The 18,963-nt window shown below is 53.5% G+C and overlaps 1 protein-coding gene across 1 annotated transcript in view; it reads left to right on the top strand.

Annotated features, from left to right (window-relative positions):
* The window catches only part of MYO7A (myosin VIIA), an 85,242-nt gene extending 67,060 nt beyond the window's left edge, over positions 1–18,182 (top strand). Inside the window, 15 exon segments of the mRNA XM_034666290.1 lie at positions 228–418; positions 1,080–1,204; positions 1,857–2,014; positions 2,967–3,120; positions 4,317–4,389; positions 4,391–4,473; positions 4,967–5,072; positions 6,200–6,313; positions 7,366–7,453; positions 7,630–7,736; positions 10,086–10,271; positions 10,706–10,822; positions 11,883–11,966; positions 12,879–12,998; positions 13,599–18,182. Of these exon segments, the coding sequence (XP_034522181.1) occupies positions 228–418; positions 1,080–1,204; positions 1,857–2,014; positions 2,967–3,120; positions 4,317–4,389; positions 4,391–4,473; positions 4,967–5,072; positions 6,200–6,313; positions 7,366–7,453; positions 7,630–7,736; positions 10,086–10,271; positions 10,706–10,822; positions 11,883–11,966; positions 12,879–12,998; positions 13,599–13,688 (1,796 nt within the window). The 3' untranslated portion in view covers positions 13,689–18,182.
* The last annotated feature ends 781 nt before the right edge of the window (positions 18,183–18,963 follow it).

Raw genomic sequence — 18,963 nt, 5'->3', positions numbered from 1 at the left:
CATGGAAGACTTTTGAGCAGGGAAGTGGCCTGCTCCAATGGCCATGTCTGTGCGAAGGGTTGCGGCAATGTGGAGGCAGGATGACCAGTGAGCAGACATGAGAGGGACAGGCCCTCAGTTATTCAGTGGGGAGGAAACAGCTTATAGGTCATCAACCCAAATAAAGATGTTCCATTCAGCCTCTCTTTCTCTGCCCCCATGTGGCCCTGCTCACCGCTGCCTCCCAGCGGGGGAGGAGTCGGGTTTCCTCAGCTTTGCTAAGGGCGATCTCATCATCCTGGACCATGACACAGGAGAGCAGGTCATGAACTCAGGCTGGGCCAACGGCATCAATGAGAGGACCAAGCAGCGTGGGGACTTCCCCACCGACTGCGTGTATGTCATGCCTACTGTCACCATGCCACCGCGGGAGATTGTGGTATGTGGCTTGGGGGTGGCAGATGGATGGGAGTCTTCTCTGGGCCTCTCTTTGTCTTCTCTCCGTATCTGTAAAAGGGAGTGAGGAATTATAATAGATTCATGGTCTGCAATTCCTGGGGAGATGATCTGGGGGGTCTTACGGGACCACAAGCTTCCAGTTGGGGAAGCTGTCAAACCTGGGCCAGTGGCCAGTGGCCTAGAAATTGCATCAGATGAGGAACTGCAGGGATGGGGGATGCGAGGTTAGTGGGGAAGGGAAGCATCACCTTGCACTGCCTGCGAGCAGAGCTGGGAAGGGAAGCCATGGTTTTCCACATCACAGCCCTGAAGACTCAGAGCCTGGCTTTCCAGGTCTGCTAAGCTAGACTCCGTTGACTGGGCCGTTCTCACACCACATCCCCCTGCTTCACCCAGGCTTTCTGACGGGCCCAACCTGGTTCAGACAGGGTATTAAGGAAAGGGTCCGCACGATGCAGGCGGCAGTTGCTTCAGAGATAGCAAAGAGCGAAAAGGCTCCTAGGGTCAGAATGGGGTGAGGGTCAGCCCCATGGTGGCTATCTTCCCCAGCCCTGGTCCAGAAGGCTCTAGGCTTTTTACCATGTTGATCCCGGGGGTCCCAGGAGAAGAGCTGACCTAAGACCCTTGTCTTTGGTCTCTAGGCCCTGGTCACCATGACCCCTGACCAGAGACAGGACGTTATCCGCCTCTTGCAGCTGCGGACAGCGGAGCCCGAGGTGCGCGCCAAGCCCTACACACTGGAGGAATTTTCCTACGACTATTTCAGGTGATGGGGAAAGGGTAGGGGGGCCAGGACAGTGAGCTATAGGCTTCTGCTACTGGTTGGTGTGCTGGGGTTGCCTTGGGATGCTCCCATCTGTGAGCAGGGACTGGGTCAGAGGGAGCAGGAGGACAGTTTCTGAACCTTCTTGTGTCATTTTATCCTTCCTCCACTTAAGATATTGTAACTGTGGCCACCCCAGGTGGGGTCTTGGGCACTCATGACTCATGCCTGTGCCTTTCTCACCACCAACTCACAGTCCTGGTGGGGAGCTAGCCACAAAACTGGGCAGCTGTGATTGTGTGTGCCCAGCATTGTGATGGGGATGCTGGGGGTTGAGGGTGGAGACACAGGACAGGCTTTCTGGAGGAGGTGGCATCCGAGCCGAGCTGTACAGGGAGTGACCCGGGTGGAGGAGAGCTGCAGGCAGCACACGCCAAGGCCAGAGTGGAGAAAGCAGAGAGGGACAGAGGGGAGGAAGCCATGGAGGTGGGCAGGGCTGATTTTCTAGCTGAGAAAGTAAGGTCTGGGGAGGGCTGGTGACTCATCCCAGGTCACCCAATGCAGCAGGGAGGAGCGGGGCCTTCTGCCTCCATGCACAGGTGGGAGAGGGGCAGGTCTTTCAACCTGGGGGTCAGCGCTGACTGTGTCATGGCAGGCCCCCACCCAAGCACACGCTGAGCCGAGTGATGGTGTCCAAGGCCCGTGGCAAGGACCGGCTGTGGAGCCACACACGGGAGCCGCTCAAGCAGGCACTGCTCAAGAAGATCCTGGGCAGCGAGGAGCTCTCGCAGGAGGCCTGCATGGCCTTCATCGATATCCATGCCTGTGTGGTGGGCACCATGACAGGGCAGGGCAGGGGCCCCAAGGAGGGGGACTCCAGGGGAGGGGGGGGCATTGGGTCCCTGCTTCTTGAGTTTTTATCCAGATACCTCCTTCCTTCTGAGGGGCCTCGTTGGGTCCTGGGCAGTGTGGAGGGATGTGGATCCATTTGCCTGGCAACTTACAGTGTGCCAGGGGCGGCCTCATCCACTGTCTCCTCTGACCTTGTCATTCAGTTCACAGACGTGTACTGTGTCATGTGCTAGGCATGGAGACATAGCTGCGACCAGACCCAGTCCTGGACTCATGGTGCTTACAGCTAAAACGGGCAGACGTGCTGACTGGGGCCGTGCTGTGATGGGGCAGAACTGATGTGGGCTTGGAGGAGGGCAGGATGGCCTTTCTGGAAGAAAGGGTATCTAGGCTGAGGCCTGAAGACTGAGCAGGCCCTAGTCAGTCAAAGGGGAGATGAGTGGAGAGTGTTCCAGACAGAATGAGCATGCCCAAAGGCCCTGAATCACAAAATGATTCAGCGCAGGTGGAGGGCAGAGGTCTAGAAGGAAATCTGAAGACGTGCACGGACTAATGAAGGGTTCCCAAGTCCTGTTAAGAAACTTGGACTGCACCCCAAGGCCATGAGGAGCCACCAAGCGGCGGGGTGGCACAGTCAGATTTGTGATTTGGAACGTCCGTCCTGGTTGCTGTGAGGACTTTGGATGTGCGGTGGCAATCAGGTGGGACCACTGGTGAGGACATGGCCAGAGGAGTTGAGGCAGAGGGTGGGCAGTCGCATGGAGAGCGGGGTGTGGGGGGGTCAAGCCCATCTCCTGAGTGAGTAGTCTGAGGCCCAGGGCCACGCACTTGGGTAGACCCCGTTAGAGAGGGTGGCCTCCTGGGTCAGTGTTCCCCCCACATCGGTCACAAGGCTTCCTTGACGGCTCCCTACCCATGCTCAAGTACATGGGCGACTACCCATCCAAGAGGACGCGCTCGGTCAATGAGCTCACCGACCAGATCTTTGAGGGTGCCCTAAAAGCCGAGCCCCTCAAGGACGAGGTGTACGTGCAGATCCTGAAGCAGCTGACCGACAACCACATCAGGTGGGTGGGAGTTGTAGGTGGGTGAGGGGCGGCCTCCCCCACTAGTGCTCACAGCTCCCCACGGTGACAAGGAGCTTCCTTCGTCCCGAGGCAGCAGCCAGCCCTGCCTGGCAGCAGTCCTTCCTCACTAAGGCCAGGGGGCTGCCCTCAGACTCCCTCACGTCCCATCTCCGCCTCAAGGCCCAAGGGAGTCTGGTCAAGAACCAAGAGGTGGTGGCTGCGCCCTCTGAATCTGTCCTCCTCCAAGTTTAACAGCACCAGGCCCCCCGAGACTTCCTGCCACTCGCTGCCTGATTCTCCTCTAGACATCCGTCCCCAGCCCAGACGCCACTGTCTGCCTGCAGGTTCCACTCGTAAGCCCATGTCCCAGCCTGGCGCGGGCTGTACTCTGCTGGCCGCCAGTTGGAAGCTCTGCCTGAAAACTCTCGTGGGGTGGTGGTGTTGAGTCGCAGAGCGTGTCACTTTGTCCCTGCTGGGTCAGACCGCGGCAGGAATGGGAAGTCAGGCCCATGCTAAGTCTCAAAACCCGAGAGAAGCCCCACCCTCTCCCCTTACACCCAGATCCCCAACTCCCTCCTCAGCTTTGCCATTTTCTGAACCTCTTACAAAATCCACCATTGAACCATATGTCAGATCTTTTCATGCTGCCATCCCTTTATACCTGCTGTGCCCACAGCCAGCATTTATCTCTTTTTTTGTGTATCAGAATTTGCCTCAGCCTTCAAAACCGAGATCAAATGCCACCTCCTCCTAGAAGCCCTCTATGCTTCTTTCCTGTCAGGCCCAAGGAACTCAGAGTAGTGCCGGAGGGAGCCCAGAGGCTGGTCTAACTCTGTGCTACTCAAAGAGTAGATGAGTTAAGGAGCTTTTGCCAGAACACAAACCGCACACTGCTTCCTTCATAGGAAAGTCTTGCCAAGAAACAAAATCGTAGTTGAACCAAGAGCGCTTGGTTGACAGCAGATTTTCAGTCGGGCGCGAGCACCTCACTTCCGTGGCGCGGGTAAAGGTGTGGCCTGGCGCGGGCTGGCCCGCCGCACTCTGAGGAGCGCTAACGGGGTCTGGCTGTCAGCGAGGTGGGTCTGGGCAGGCCTGTGCTGCCACGGTGAGGGGCCGAGGGACGTGCTGCCCCTCGGGGTCCTCAGACCCGTGGCTGGCCTGCGTACCCCCGCCGGACCGCACCCGTCTTCCGGCAGGTACAGCGAGGAGCGGGGCTGGGAGCTGCTCTGGCTGTGCACGGGCCTCTTCCCGCCCAGCAGCGTCCTCCTGCCCCCACGTGCAGCGCTTCCTGCAGTCGCGCAAGCACTGCCCGCTGGCCCTGGACTGCCTGCAGCGCCTCCAGAAGGCCCTGAGGTACGGGGCAGGGGCCGGGAGGTGTTCCCAGCCGCTCGGGGCTTGGCTTGCGGTGTCCCTCGGGGATGAGGGCGGGACCACACACGAGAGGTGGGACCCGCCCCTGCGGTACCTCGGCTGCCGGCCAGCCCGAGGCTGCGGCACGCAGGGCCCGCGCGGGGCGCGCTTTGCGTCTGGCCGCGCAGAAGGGCTGCTGCAGGCCTGGCAGACGGCGGGCGAGCCGACGCCTGGGCCGCACCTCGAATTGTGCAAAGCCCCCTTCATCCTCCGCCTCACTCGGTCCCCTCCACAGTCCTGAGTGGTGGGTTCTTCTCTCACTCTATAGTTGAGGAACTGGAGGCTCTGAGAGGTTAAGTGACTGTCACCTGGTAGGAAGTGGGGGACAGAATCAGAACTAGGGTCTGTCTCCAAAGTTCCCTCTGTTCCGCGCGCCCCGTGGCCCCCTGAACCTGCTGACTCCTGACTGCCCCTCCACCCCTCTCCTGGTTTTCAGAAATGGGTCCCGGAAGTACCCTCCACACCTGGTGGAGGTGGAGGCCATCCAGCACAAAACCACCCAGATTTTCCACAAGGTCTACTTCCCCGACGACACCGACGAGGTGAGGGCTGCTGGCTTCTTGGGCACTGGATGCTCCCGAAGGACCAGGCTCCCTGAGGACACAGGGGCAGCCCTGATGCCTCTCCTCTGCCGTCCCCACATTTGCCCCCACCCTCGTGCTCCTCAGTGGAGTCAGGGCTCAGCTGACAGGCTAGAGACTGTCGGGAGACCTGGGGTTCCCAGTCCGAACTCCTGTTGTCTCCAGCAGCTTCCTTGAGAAGATCACTCTTCCCTCTCTCCGAGGAGGCTCTGGCTTGGAGAAAAGTGCTCTCTCCCTCTGAGCTGAGCTTTGTGCTGGTGCCACTCCCTGCTGCCAGCTCTGTCCCTGGGCACAGGCCCGCCTGCCCCCACGGCCCCACTGAAGCCTCCCTATTGCCCTGAGCCACTTTCCTGCAGGCCCCTTCCTTCCTCCTCACCTGACCTGGTTGTTGGTCTTCCTGTCCAAAGGTTCTGTTTGTCTTCCCGTCGTACCCATTACGTCAGGTTGCTTCGTGACTGCTGCTCCCTGCCCCATCTCAGCACAGGGGCTCATTCAGATAAAGGAGTCCAGTACTGAAACTTTTAGTTTGAAAAGCAGTTTTAAAACTTGTCCAGAGACTAGAGACTCAGAAATGCCATAATAGGATTGCAGTGACAAGGGCAAGAAACGAACAGATCCTTTCCTGTCCCTCCAGTGGAAGGTTATATGAAACAGTGCCCACACCTCCCCCTAACCGAGGCTGCTTCCCCTCTTGCCTTTTTCCTCCCCTTTCTGGAATTTGCTTTCTTCTTCCTCCAGCCCCTCTCCTCCCAATCACCCTGCCCATCTGTGCTCCCTGGGCCTCTCATCCCCATGCTTGTATAGCCAGGCCCAGAAACCTGGAAGCAGAGGCCAAGTCTGCTTGGAGGGTGGGAAGGACACGACCTGGGAAAATCTGGACAGAAGTTGACTTTTTCCTTTTCTTAAATGCCATGCCCAGCTCTAGACCCATGGGGAAACCCCTCCCTTGGAGGGTGCCCTCCATGGGAGGGGAGGGAGGGACAGGAGGGGGCTCAACTTAGTTGCAGGCACAGACAGAGGGATGCAGGAAGCCCCAGCAGAGGCCTTGCTAGAGCCAAGTAACCACCTCTGCTCCCGACACTCCCCAGGCCTTTGAGGTGGAGTCCAGCACTAAGGCTAAAGACTTCTGCCGGGGCATCGCAGCCCGGCTGCTTCTCAAGTCCGCAGAGGGATTCAGCCTCTTTGTCAAAATTGCAGACAAGGTAGGTCATGGGTCACTGGCTACTTATCAGACCCCTGTTGGTCTGTCTGTTGGAACATTTGCTTGGGCCATAGGAGCTGGGAGCTCGTGGGACAGCAGGGAGGGGAGAGAGAATGAGGGCGGGAGAGAGGGGAGGAGAGAATTGTGCTTGCATGTGGCATCTGACTGTGTCTCTCTCCTTCTTACATCCCTGCAAGGGCCCCCTTCCTTGTAGGAGCTTCCCCTAAATCTCTCTCTTCTGACGCAGAGGAGAGCATGGCCTCAAAGCTCTTGGGAGCCGTGTGGTACTTTATGTTCTGGATACACCAGGCTCAGCAGTCTGCCGCAACACACGTGTCCTTCCAGATTCGATTTGCCTTGTTGAGACCAATTCACCCTTGAAATAACCCTTGAAAGGAGGGTGATTATCCCCACCTCACAGATCACAAAACCTGGACTCAGAAAGGTTAAGTAACTCGTCCAAAGTCACTCAGCAAGAACGCAGATTCAAATAGGTCTGACTCCAAGGCACAGGCCCCTGCCACCATCCATACTGCTCTCCCCAACTTCTGTGTCTGTAGAGGTCAAGGGCTCAGCTTTAGAGCCTCTTCCTTTGGGAAGGCTTCCCTGACCATGTCAGGGAGATCGGGTGCTCACTCATAGTTCCCTGTGCGTCCATGTCTGTCTCCTCATTTCACAGCTGTCCCTGTGCCAGACACTGGGGACCCACAGGTGATCTCAGTGAGGTCCTGGACCCAGAGGAGCTCGGAGCCTGTGGGAGGAATAGGTCACGGATGCTGGAGAATGTCCAAGGGGGGGACTGGGCCTCATTCTTGGCCTTCTCCCCAGGGTCTAGGGAGGCGTGCAGTTGGTCTGTGCTGAACGACGAATGACTGGCACTCTGGGCAGGAAGTAGGCTCTGTTCGGGACACATTCAACAGGCACAGTCAGGACAGGGTGGGACACCACTTCTGGTTGCAGGAAAGGGCCACCAGGAGGGCCTTGGATGGGAAAGTGAGAAAACTCAGTATTGCTGGAACTAAAATGTGTGGACCGCAATGCGCATTTCCCTAGGTCATCAGCGTCCCTGAGAATGACTTCTTCTTTGACTTTGTTCGACACCTGACAGACTGGATAAAGAAAGCACGGCCCGTCAAGGATGGTAACGTGAGGCCGGGTCCTGGGATCATGTGAGGCCTGGAGCTGGGCAGGTGCTGGCTCAGCGACATACAGTGAGGCCCATCTGTGTGGGACCTGAGCTCGGGCCTCCTCCAGGGCTTGTGGTGGGCGACCCTCTGTGCTGGGACCCTCTGGGTGACTGACTGCCCTCTGCCACAGGAATTGTGCCCTCGCTCACATACCAGGTGTTCTTCATGAAGAAGCTGTGGACCACCACGGTGCCCGGGAAGGACCCGATGGCCGATTCCATCTTCCACTATTACCAGGTGAGCTGCCTAGCACCTCTCTGCTGTGGCTGCCTCCGCATGCTGCTAACCCTGCCCTATTTGGGGAAAGCAGGAACCTGCCGTCCTTGCCAGGAGAGGGGCCTGTGACAGCTAGGCCTCGAGAGGTTCCTGATTCCTGCTGGGATCCTGGGGACTGGTTCAGCCTCACACTCTTCTCCTTCCTTAGGGCCTTATACTTTCTTTTGAACTCTTAATCCCCACCTGTTCACACCCTTCCCTTGGTGAGGGGCTGTCCTCTGAATTCCAGATTCTGCTGCTCTAACCTGGGTGTATCGGGTGTATCTGAGGCTTCAGTGTGAATGTGTAAATGCTTTCCAGCACGAGCGTGTGCCTGCGGGAAGCCAGGGGGCGGGGGGTGGGGAAGCCTTCATGTTGAACCTCTATTCTGTGTCTGGCATTTTTCACTCATTTTGCCCTCCCAGCAAACCCCAACAAGTAGGCATGTTTTCCCATTTTATATATAGAGAAAATGAGATGCAGAGAGATTAAGTGATGTAATTAGGATGACAGGGCAGGTGAAACCGGGGTTTGATTCCATGTCTTCACAACGGCAGACTCCGCGATCTTTTCTGGGCTAGCCCATTTACCTTTACCATCTACCTGTGGGGCAAGTGGACCAGGATGCTGGGAAGGTTGGGGGAGGCAGGCTGGTGGCTGCCATGGTAAAGAGAATCCTGGCCTGGGAGTCAGCAGGGCTCATTCACACATGAGCTCTGCCTCTCTCTCCCCACGGTGCCCATGTAGTGAATGAAAATGTGAATGTCAACTGCCAATTCACCCAAGGCAGAAACCCACGTCAGCCTTGACACCTCCCTCTCCTTCCTTTCCCCTGTCCCAGATCATTCACCTGATGACTTCACATCCCAAATTTCTCTAAAATCCATCCACATCTCTCCATTACCACCTGTACCCACTCGGGTCAGTCCATCATCTTCTCTCATCTAGATGAAGCCGGTAACCTTTCCCCTGAGCTCCCCTGTCCATTTCCCCCCGCCTTGAATGCATTCTCCACGGGGGGGGGGGTCATCATGCTTTTGGGACCCTCTCAGTGGCTTCCCATGGCTCTCAAGGTAGAACCCCAAATCCTGACTGTGGCCTTGCATGGGGGTGCCACCAGCCACTTCTGCTGCCTTGTCTTTTACCCAGCACCCCACTGTTCACTTCACTCCAGCTATAAAGTTCTCAGGTATGCTAGGGAGCCTTTGTAACATTCTCTCTTTGGGAAGCTATTCCCTAGGTTCTTTCCTTCACCTCTTGAGCTTTTAGATGTTATTTCAATCATAAGGGAATTCTTCCTGTTCCTAAGACTAAATCAGGTCAACTGGTTATATGCTGTTGTAGCACTGAGAAGATTCCTTCAAAGATTATAATTATACATTGATTAGGGAGGATGGTTATCTGTTCTGGCCCTGACTACAAGTTCTATGAGAGTAGAGAGGGTATACCTTATTGCTTAAAGGCCCTGGCTCAGAGTAGATGCTCAATGGATATGTGCTGACGTGGCGGATGGGTGAATAGGCAGTGACTCAGTAAATGAATAGGTGGAAGAATGGATGGTGGATGAACTCATGGGTGGCTATTGGTGGGTGGACAGATGGACAAATGGGAAATGGATGTAGGTAGGTAGAACCATCTGGGTGGGTGGGTGGCTGGATGGATGGGTAGATAGTGGGTGAGGAGATGAAAAGGTGGATGGATAATAATTGACTCAGGTTTCTAATCTGCAGTGTGTCCTCAGGCCAGCCTCAGTTTCCCTATGCTTTAAAGAGTGGGTACGACAGTTGTGAGGCTGTGGGTGGTGTTGGCCCTTTAGAGGCTTCATCTTTGCTTTTGGTCCACTCCTCATCCTCAGTTACTCTGTCTCTGGGTCTGGAAGTTCAAAGTGGGGAAGGGGCTGGTGTTGCTGATGAAACCAGCTGGTCTCCAGAGAACACAATGGGAGGAGGTCAGCCTGAGAGGTGTTTCTCAAGGAAGGACAGGCTCGGAAGGTTGGGGATGTGGAAGAGTCTCAGGTTCACCGACTGGTCACTCTCAGTTTCTCTGTCTTTGAAATGGGGCTGCTCACCTCACCAGACTCTTATGAGGGGAGAGGAGATCATATTCATACATGGCTTTCCTTCCCAGCTGTAATGTGCTGGATCGGTGCAGGCATGATTGCTACTGCCCTGTGCTGTGCTGTCTCCCCTGGGGGCACAGTGTCCGCTGAGGCTGGAGAAGCAGGGAGGCCCAAATGTGCGGTAGGGTAGTAGATCCCGCCGCAGGCTGGTAGGGAAGGAGTCCGCTTCCCCCAGCTCCCTCGGTGCCTGCGACCTGCTCTGCCTCTGGCAGGAGTTGCCCAAGTATCTCCGGGGCTACCACAAGTGCACGCGGGAGGAGGTGCTGCAGCTGGGGGCGCTGATCTACAGGGTCAAATTCGAGGAGGACAAGTCCTACTTCCCCAGTATCCCCAAGCTGCTACGGGAGCTCGTGCCCCAGGACCTCATCCGGCAGATCTCACCTGACGACTGGAAGCGGGTGAGTACAAAGGAGGCAACGGGACTAATGACACCGCTGAGTGGGTTTCTGGGTACCCCACGGGTCAGGGGAAAGGTGCTGGCCAGCAGCCTAGGGAAGTCTCTCTTGTGGCCCCTGTGTATGATAAAGTCACCCTCCCATCTTCCCTTCCACTTGCCTTAGTATCCAGTCTTCCAGGCGAAGGCCTCACCTGGCCACTTAGTAGTAATCTGCCCTGTCCTGGTTACCAGGGTGACCTGATTTTGCTTGATACTCTTTGGCCTGCTTGCTTAGGGGAGGGCTGGGAGGGGAGGGCGATCAGGATTCCATTAACTGGGCTAAGGGCCTCCAGGACCCCCACCCTCTGCCTGGACCCCCCCAGGGCCCATGACAGCTGACAGTGCAGGTGGGATAGGAGTGATGGGAAAGGCCTCTGACACATGCTCCCCCGGCAGTCTATCGTCGCCTACTTCAACAAGCATGCAGGGAAGTCCAAGGAGGAAGCCAAGCTAGCCTTCCTAAAGCTCATCTTCAAGTGGCCCACCTTTGGTTCAGCTTTCTTTGAGGTGAAGGTATGTTACGGGTGGTTTCTCAGGAGGAAGAGGTCGAGGAGTGGGGGCAAGAAGGCACGGAAACTCCTCCCCAGGACTGTGGGAAATAGCCATGGCCTCTGCCACCTGCGCTGGCAAGGAAAGGAGGGAAGCACCCTCAACTTTGCACCACCTGGGTGTCTCAGCCCTGGGACACAAGGAACCACCAGAAGCTCAGCCTGGGAGGGAGGCAGATATGTAATGGAGAAGAAACTGTGCTGTGTGACAAGGGGGAGCCCTCATCAAGGTGGTGGAGCCTCACAGGCCTACCCAGACTATGAAGGCTGAGGAGGCAACACCTGCACTTTCCAGGAAGACCCTGGGGAGAGGATTCCTGGCAGAGGGCCTAGCATGAGCACAGGAAGTGCAAGTGGTTGAGTGTGGATGGCGTAGGGTATGAAGCGAGCAGACTGTGGTGAGGCAGCTTGGCAAACAGGCAAGGGGATGGGTTTCCTCCTGAAGGTGGTGGCCTGTTCTGGAGGGTTCTGAACAGGGTTGATGGGGCCAGAAGTGCACTCTGACTGCAGGGTGGAGGTGGGCCTGAGGGGCAGGAGCAGAGGTAGGAGAATGGTGGACAGGCTGGCATGAGAACTGTGGGGATAGGTCAGGATGGAGAGGAGGGGATGGCCTGTTTACATACCTTGGATGGGGGCCTTTTGAGAAGTCTGGCTGTGTAAGGAAGAGAGGGAGGCCCAAAGGGAAGCTGGAGGCAGGGGTAGAGTTCAGAGAGGGTTTTTAAATATGAAAGACATTTGGGCTGAGAGAGGAGAAAGCACAGACTCCTAGAGAAGCAGGAGAGAAGGGATGAAACTGCCACTGGGGAGGGTGGGAGATGGGGTCATTTGGGGACCCATGAAAGGATCTGGGTGGCACTGAGGGCCCAGCAGAGGTGAAAACCATGAGGTTGTGGTAGGGCCGCCAGCTCTGCTGCACCCCAGGCATTGAGCAGGCAGCAAGAGAGGACAGCTTAATCCTAGCTCCTAGCTTTTCCTGCTCTGGGCTCCCCCAGCTAGATCTGATCATTTCTGGCTCTCTTTGCTAGCAAACTACGGAGCCAAACTTCCCTGAGATCCTCTTAATTGCCATCAATAAGTACGGGGTCAGCCTCATCGATCCCAGAACCAAGGTGAGCAGTGACGGGGGAGAGCACGGGTGGGGAGGTGAACTTCTCTGTTTGCACCTCTAACAACAGTCCCCAGACCCAACCCCCAAAGAGGGGGTTGCCCTCTTGGCCACACATCTTGAGAAGTTGTCTGTGTTTGCTTTGTCAAATTCCTTCCCTGCTCCATCAAAATTGCTCTCCTAGAGTTACTAGCTAACACCTTGCTACTAAATCCAAAGAACTTGTTAGTACTTGGCCTATCAGCATCACTGGACCCTACCAACCTTTCCATCCTCCGACAGTGCTCTCTGTCCATATTGGTCAGGATGGCAGACTGCACTTTGGGTGGGGGGCTGTAACTGCTGCTCATATTCATGGGCCAGAGCAGTCCTCACCAAGGGAACCAGGAAGCACAGTCCTACTACATACCCAGGAGGGGTACAACTGGACCATTGGCGAAGGGAGCCAATGGCCACCATCTTCCCCTTGTGCTCATGTGCTCCACGTTCCTGGTTTTTCTCTTACCTCTCTTAGTCATTCTTCTCACATACTTCTGTGGGATTCTTCTCCACCCACACACATCACGCTCCCCAAGCTGTCCTTGTCATCTTGTCTTCCGCCTCAGGACCATCTCATTCAGGATCACAGTTGCAGTTTCTTCGAGCCTCTCAAATTTCCAGTTCCAGCCCCACATACCCCACAGCCTCCCAGACTTCCTTGGATGTCCCACCACCTGGCCCCAAATGAGGCATGGAGGCAGGGAGGTACCTGCCTCCCCCAGCAACTCCACGGCAGAGCTGGCTTCTATCTTCTTGCTCCTTATCTTGTCTGAGTGCCCAAGGGCTTTCTGGTGGGTGGTATCTATGGGCTAGAACTGATGGAAGTGAGGCCAGAGAGTCTAGAATGTGCAGCTTCAGACTTTCTCTGCTTCCTCAGGACATCTTGACCACTCATCCCTTCACCAAGATCTCCAACTGGAGCAGCGGCAACACCTATTTCCACATCACCATTGGGAACCTGGTGCGTGGGAGCAAATTGCTCTGTGAGACATCACTGGTGAGAGCTCTTCTGATTAGGCCTGGTGGGCTTCCCTGCTTTGCCTGCAGCTCCAGCTATCCTCTCAGTCCCCAGAACAAACATGAGAATGCATTGCTTGGCCTGAGATTGGGACCAAGGGTCAGATTGGGCCAAAGTCAGGTCAATTTGAGGTTCAGCTTAGGTCTGGGAAAGGGGCTTAATTTGGGGCTGAGGAAGAGACCCCTCATTTAATAATTATTGTTTGAGTGACTTTAGTATCTGGGGACTGAGCCTTTAGCCCCTGAGTTCTACAGCAGACCCATTAACAATGAGGCTTCTTCGACTGAGCTGAACTTCAAAGGCATAGCTCAACTGGTAGAGCCTTTAGAGTCATCAGTATGTGAGGGACCTACAAGCTAGGGCCTTCACGTGGGGTCATAACAACCTAGAACCTTAGACATCTGGCTGGATGAGTCCAGCCCTTCAAGTATACAGCTGGGGAGACTGGGTCTAGAGCAGGACAGGATTATCCTTTGACCAGGGCTCTGCCCTCTGAAGTTTCCTGGAAGGGTTCTGGGTCTGAGTGGGTTGGCCCTGTCACACTTTTTGCTCTGTTTATCTTCTTGCCGCTGTTTCCAGGGCTACAAGATGGATGACCTCCTGACTTCCTACATTAGCCAGATGCTCACGGCCATGAGCAAACAGCGGGGCTCCAGGAGTGGCAAGTGAACAGTGAGGGAGGTGGTGCTGGCTCAGGCCCATCAGCTACCTCTGCAGGTTGGGGAGGACTTTGTCATCTGGGCAGGGAGTCTGGGCCAGCCGGCCACCACTGATAACACCAACGTGGCTTCCTATCCTTCTTCCAGCGAGGCAGCCTTGCTGGGATGCAGAACTCCCCTCGATCCACTCCTGAGGGTTGGTTCTAGTCGTGGCTTGCCGTGGCCTTCCTAGTAAGAGCCTGTGCTCCTTGGATGCCTTTCTTAGACCAGTCCTACCGTGTGACCTCCCTTGACTTTCTGTGCACCACTGCAACAGGGAATCAAGAGGACAACTTAGTTCTCCATACTGGGACCAACCAAACCAAACCAACCAAGAATATTCTGAAACCTAAGGGAGTGGCTTAATTCCTGTAAGTCCAGGAGCCTCAGCTGGGGTGGGGGAGACAGACAACTTTTATATATTGCGGTGTGAGTGCTGAGCCCCTGTGCTAGTTTCCCCGATCACCTCAGGGTATAAAGGATGTGTTTAATCTTTTGGCCCTATAGTGTCTTTGCTGGGGGAAGGGGAGAGAGTGAGGGAGTGTGTATGGGACAAAGGCAGGGCCCTGTGGGAGTGGCCTGTGTAAGTATCTCCTCAGTCTATGTGTGCAGGGCTAAGCTGGTCTGTGTTTGGGGGTTGGGGTCCCTGAGCCCAAGGTGTGCTTGAAAGGGCTTAAAGGGACTGGTTGGGACCAGGGCGGGTTGGGGGTAAATGTTGGGACATCAGTTTGGGAGATAGGGACCTAAGTGTGCAGGGGCTGGGGATCTAGATGGAGGAATCAGCTTCTGGGCCCTAACTAGGGCCAGTGGAGCCAGAGTGGCCCCAGCGTCCTCTCAGAGACCTCTCCTTAGTTCATCAACAACTCCAAGAAGGATGCTGCCTTGGGTTAAATCCCTATGTCCTGAGAGTGCCTATAAATGTTACTTTGTGACCAGGATGAAACAACCAAGGTGGGCCATGATCTAGGCAGGTATGGGGGTGGGGCATCCTCCTAGGCTGTGGCTAGAAGGAGCGCCTAGAGAAATGACAGTGGAGAATCCCCTTGAAGAAGGCATGTTTATGATCAGCCCCCAAGGTCCCCCTAATACTGCAGCAGAGCTGAGTCCTTAATGTCTTGGGTCATCTGCATCTGGATGCCCAAACATGCCACAGGGAGTGCTATTCCCCAGCTACCTGTGTGGGAGGGGCTGCCTGTGAAAATGGAGGACTCCACCCAGACAGCCCCGCTTCCTGGGGTGATCATGTGCTGTCTGAGACAGCTTTGCCCCACCGATGTTCACACGGTTCCACAGGAAGCCCAGGATCAGTGTGAGCCAGAAGGAAGGTGCAGTGATGGTCTGCCCCTACACCATCATATTGATGGAGCTACAGAGGCTCAGAGAAGGAGTGTGAATAGGTAAAAGTCACACAGAACTCAGTTCACTGTTTCTAACATTTAGCTCTCAGACACAAGGGGTCCAGATGTTTGTTCTGTGCTCTAGTTCCCCTTCAAGGCCTAGGGCTGGTGGGTGGGCACAGAATTATACCCATCATCCCACTGCACATTAGATCACAGAGTATGTGTGTGTGGGATGAGATCTTTCCCCCAACTCATGCCACTTCTCATTCGCTGACTCAGGATGGCATCACTTTTGTACTCATCCCCTAGTCTCTGTCAGCCTGAGTGATCACAGAGGGGTCCAAATAATACATCATTTACTTTCTGGGTTCCTGAAAGGTTGCCTTTATTCACGCTGATGTGCACAAAGCCATTCCTTTAGCGGGAGTACTATGAAGGGTTAGGATGAGAAACCCTATAACATCAGAGAACAACTAGCTCCAACTCCAAGACTACAACTCCCTTGCCCACCCCTGTGAGATGCATTCTTTATGGAAAGCGCTAGACCAGAATGGTCCTCCTGAGAGCCTCAATGGCCCTTCTGAACTCCTTTCTTGACTATTCCCCACCATCGCCACCCTTAGAAACAGAGAGGAAGAGGGAGGAGAAAGCAAGGTACAATGAAATTTTCTCCAAAGACATCCTGTAGGAGAAGGAGGACATGCTAGAGAAGGAATGCACTGTATGAAAGGACTCCTGGCAAGAGGATTTAACGATGGGGGTCTCCTGGGATTTTCCAGATGGAGGCCTCTTTGGTGGGCACTGTGAATCCCAGGGTTTCTGTGGCAGGGGGTCAATGTGATTTAGTGGAGGGGGTCTGTCTGATGACTCCCCTGGGGGGGAACATCGGTGGTTTGATGTTCTTAGGGGACACTGGTGGTTTGGCTTTCCCCCTGGGGGATACTGGTGGTTTGACTTTCCCCCTGGGGGACACTGGTGGTTTGACTTCCCCCCTGGGGAACACTGGTGGTTTGACCTTCCCCCTGGGGGACATTGGTAGTTAGATCTCCTTGGGGGACATTGGTGGCTTGAACTTCCCCTTGTGGGGTCACCAGTGGTTTCACATCATCCTTGGGGGAGTAGTGCTGGTCTGAGGGCCTCGTGCTTGGGGGCTTCTGTGACACAGAAGGAGTTTGGATATCTGAAAGTTTTGGGGATTTAGGATGGCTGGAAGGTGGCCACAGTCCAGGGGTTTTCTGTGACTCATTTTCTATGTCAGGGGCTGGTTCCTGAATATCTGTAGGAGATAGAAAAGACATAAACACAGACTCTTTAGTGTCACTTCCCCGATCTGTGTGTGCTATGTGGTGAACTTACTGTCATCTCTTAAATGTTAGAACCACCCCCACTCCCTCAGGCTCAGTCTTCTAAAATCCTCCCCCAAGATTTTGGGCAAACTTATAAGTGGCCCTCCAATTCTGCCTGGGGCAAAAACAAGTCCATTATGTGAGGTTATGGAAGCTCCAAAGGAAGCTCTCCAAAAGTACCATTTTCTTAAAGATTATGTATTTTACAATAATTGGTTTCAAATCAGTTTATAGAGAAAAAGAAACATGTTTTCCCACTACAATGTGAGCTTCTTGAGGCCAGGGACCTTTGGTTTGCTTGCCACTATATCCCTGGTATCCAGAAAAATGTCACATACTAGGTGCTTGATAAATATCTTTTGACTAATTGACTGATGGAAAAACTGGTAATAGACAGCTAGAGAATTCAGGCTTACTCTCCTACTTGGAACAAATTTTTTAAATGGACAAAATACAAAGAAACATAGCAAAATTATTTGAGTTACCAATATAGGGAGGAGTTTTGGGGACCAAATCAAGAAGAATGTGAAAATGTGAAAATGTAAAAAGATAAGCCTATACCGAACTATACACTGTCTGTAAGAAATTCACTTTAGATACAAAGACACAAATAGATGATTGAAAAAAAAGAATGGAAAAATAAAAACCTTGTTAATACTAAAGAGATGGAGGTGCTATTAATATCACACAAAGTAGACTTCAGAGCAAGAATATTAGCAGAGATAAAGAAGTTCATTTCTAATGATAAAGAGGTCATTTCATCAAGAAGCCATAACCCTAAATATTTACACATCTATTAACAGTGTTTCAAAACACACGAAGCAAAGACAAATAAGATTACAAAGAGAAATCTACAATTATACTTGAAGGTTTCAATACTCCATTCTCAGTAACGAATAGAACTAGGCAGAAAATCAGTAAGATAAAAACACTGAAAAACACTACTGGTTCTGGTCCAAGATGGTGATGTAGGAAGATGCTGAACTCACCTCCTCCACAGACACCTATTTATAGAGCAATTTCTCCTGAAATTCAACCTGAGGGCTGACTGACAGCTTCTTCACCATGAAAGAAACCACAGAGAATGGCAGGAGAGACAGAGACATAGTAAGGAAGAGAATCCCCATGTCAACTCTGCAAACTGCAGTGGTGGGGGGTGGATAATACTGAGGGGTTGTAAACAAATTTGTCTGCCCTGAGGCACAGAAAAAAAAAAGGTGTTGGTTTAAAAAGGCAACTAGAATATAAAGCAACCAGTCATAGAAGCCTGCCAAACTGGCGGGGAGGTGGCTGGAACCCTTTCTGGGTAACAGGGGCTGGCAAATGTGGATGGAAGCAGGGTCTGGGCATCCTAGCTGGCCTACTGTCACAGTGATCCTCAGAGCCCTAACCCACACCAGCCTAAGCCATCCCTCTAAGGCAGCCCCAGTGTAGCACAAACTGGGACAACCCTGGTCAGTGCTCACTACAGTTAGAGCCATCTTGCCATGGTGGCATAGGCGTAAAGCACCCTGGGACACCCTACATCCAAACCACCTTGGCTCCAGACAACTTGCTAAGGTACTCCTGGCACAGATGCACACCTCAGCTCTAGCTGCCCTGCCAGGGTGCCTCTGAATTGAGCACCCTGGAACACCCTGACCTGCACCCACTTCAGTTTCAGTAGTGCTGCCAGGGCACTGACTGCACAGAGAATCCTGAGACCATCCCTGCCCACACCCACTCCAGCTTTGCCCATCCAGAGTGCCCTGGAACCCCCAACTCATAACCAGCCAAACTCACCAGGCGCAACAGTATACACAAGGGATGACCATAAACAAGACCACTCCTCTAAGTTTAGGAGAAGTAGCTGTTCTGCCTAATTTATAGAAACAAACACAGAAAGTCAAGCAAAATGAGGAGACAGAGGAATATGCTGCAAATGAAAGAACAAGACAAAACCTCAGAAAAGAACTAAATGAAACGTAGATAACCAATCTACTGATAATGACTTCAGAGTGATGGTCATAAAGATGTTCAACAGACTGGAGAAAACAGTAGATGAACTTAGAACTTCAACAAAAAGAAAACATAAAAAAAGGGCCACAGTTTAAGAACACAATAACCTAAATGAAAAATACACTAGAAGGAATCAATAGATTCGAGGATTCAGAAGAACAGAGCAGAGATCTGGAAGACAGGGAAAGGGAGAACACCTGAGCTGAATAGCAAAAAGAGAAAAAATTTTAAGATTTTATTTTTTTCAAGTAATCTCTGTACCCAATGTGGGGCTTGAACTCAGCCCTGAGATCAAGAGTCACATACTCTCACTCCCCCTGCTTGTGTTCCCTCTCTCGCTGGCTATCTCTATCTCTGTCAAATAAATAAATAAAATCTTAAAAAAAAAGTCACATACTCTACCAACTAAGCCAGCCAGGCAGCCTGGGAAAAAATAATTTTAAAAAATTAGGATAGGATTAGAGGTCTTTTTTAAAAAAAGATTTTATTTATTCATTTGACAGAGGGACTGCCAGTGAGAAAGGGAACACAAGCAGGGGGAGTGAGAGAGGAAGAAGCAGTC

This window comes from Ailuropoda melanoleuca, chromosome 8, assembly GCF_002007445.2.
Source record: "Ailuropoda melanoleuca isolate Jingjing chromosome 8, ASM200744v2, whole genome shotgun sequence".
Taxonomy (NCBI): domain Eukaryota; kingdom Metazoa; phylum Chordata; class Mammalia; order Carnivora; family Ursidae; genus Ailuropoda; species Ailuropoda melanoleuca.
Note: the sequence above shows the minus strand (reverse complement) of the source record. Positions and strands in the feature narration are given on the sequence as shown.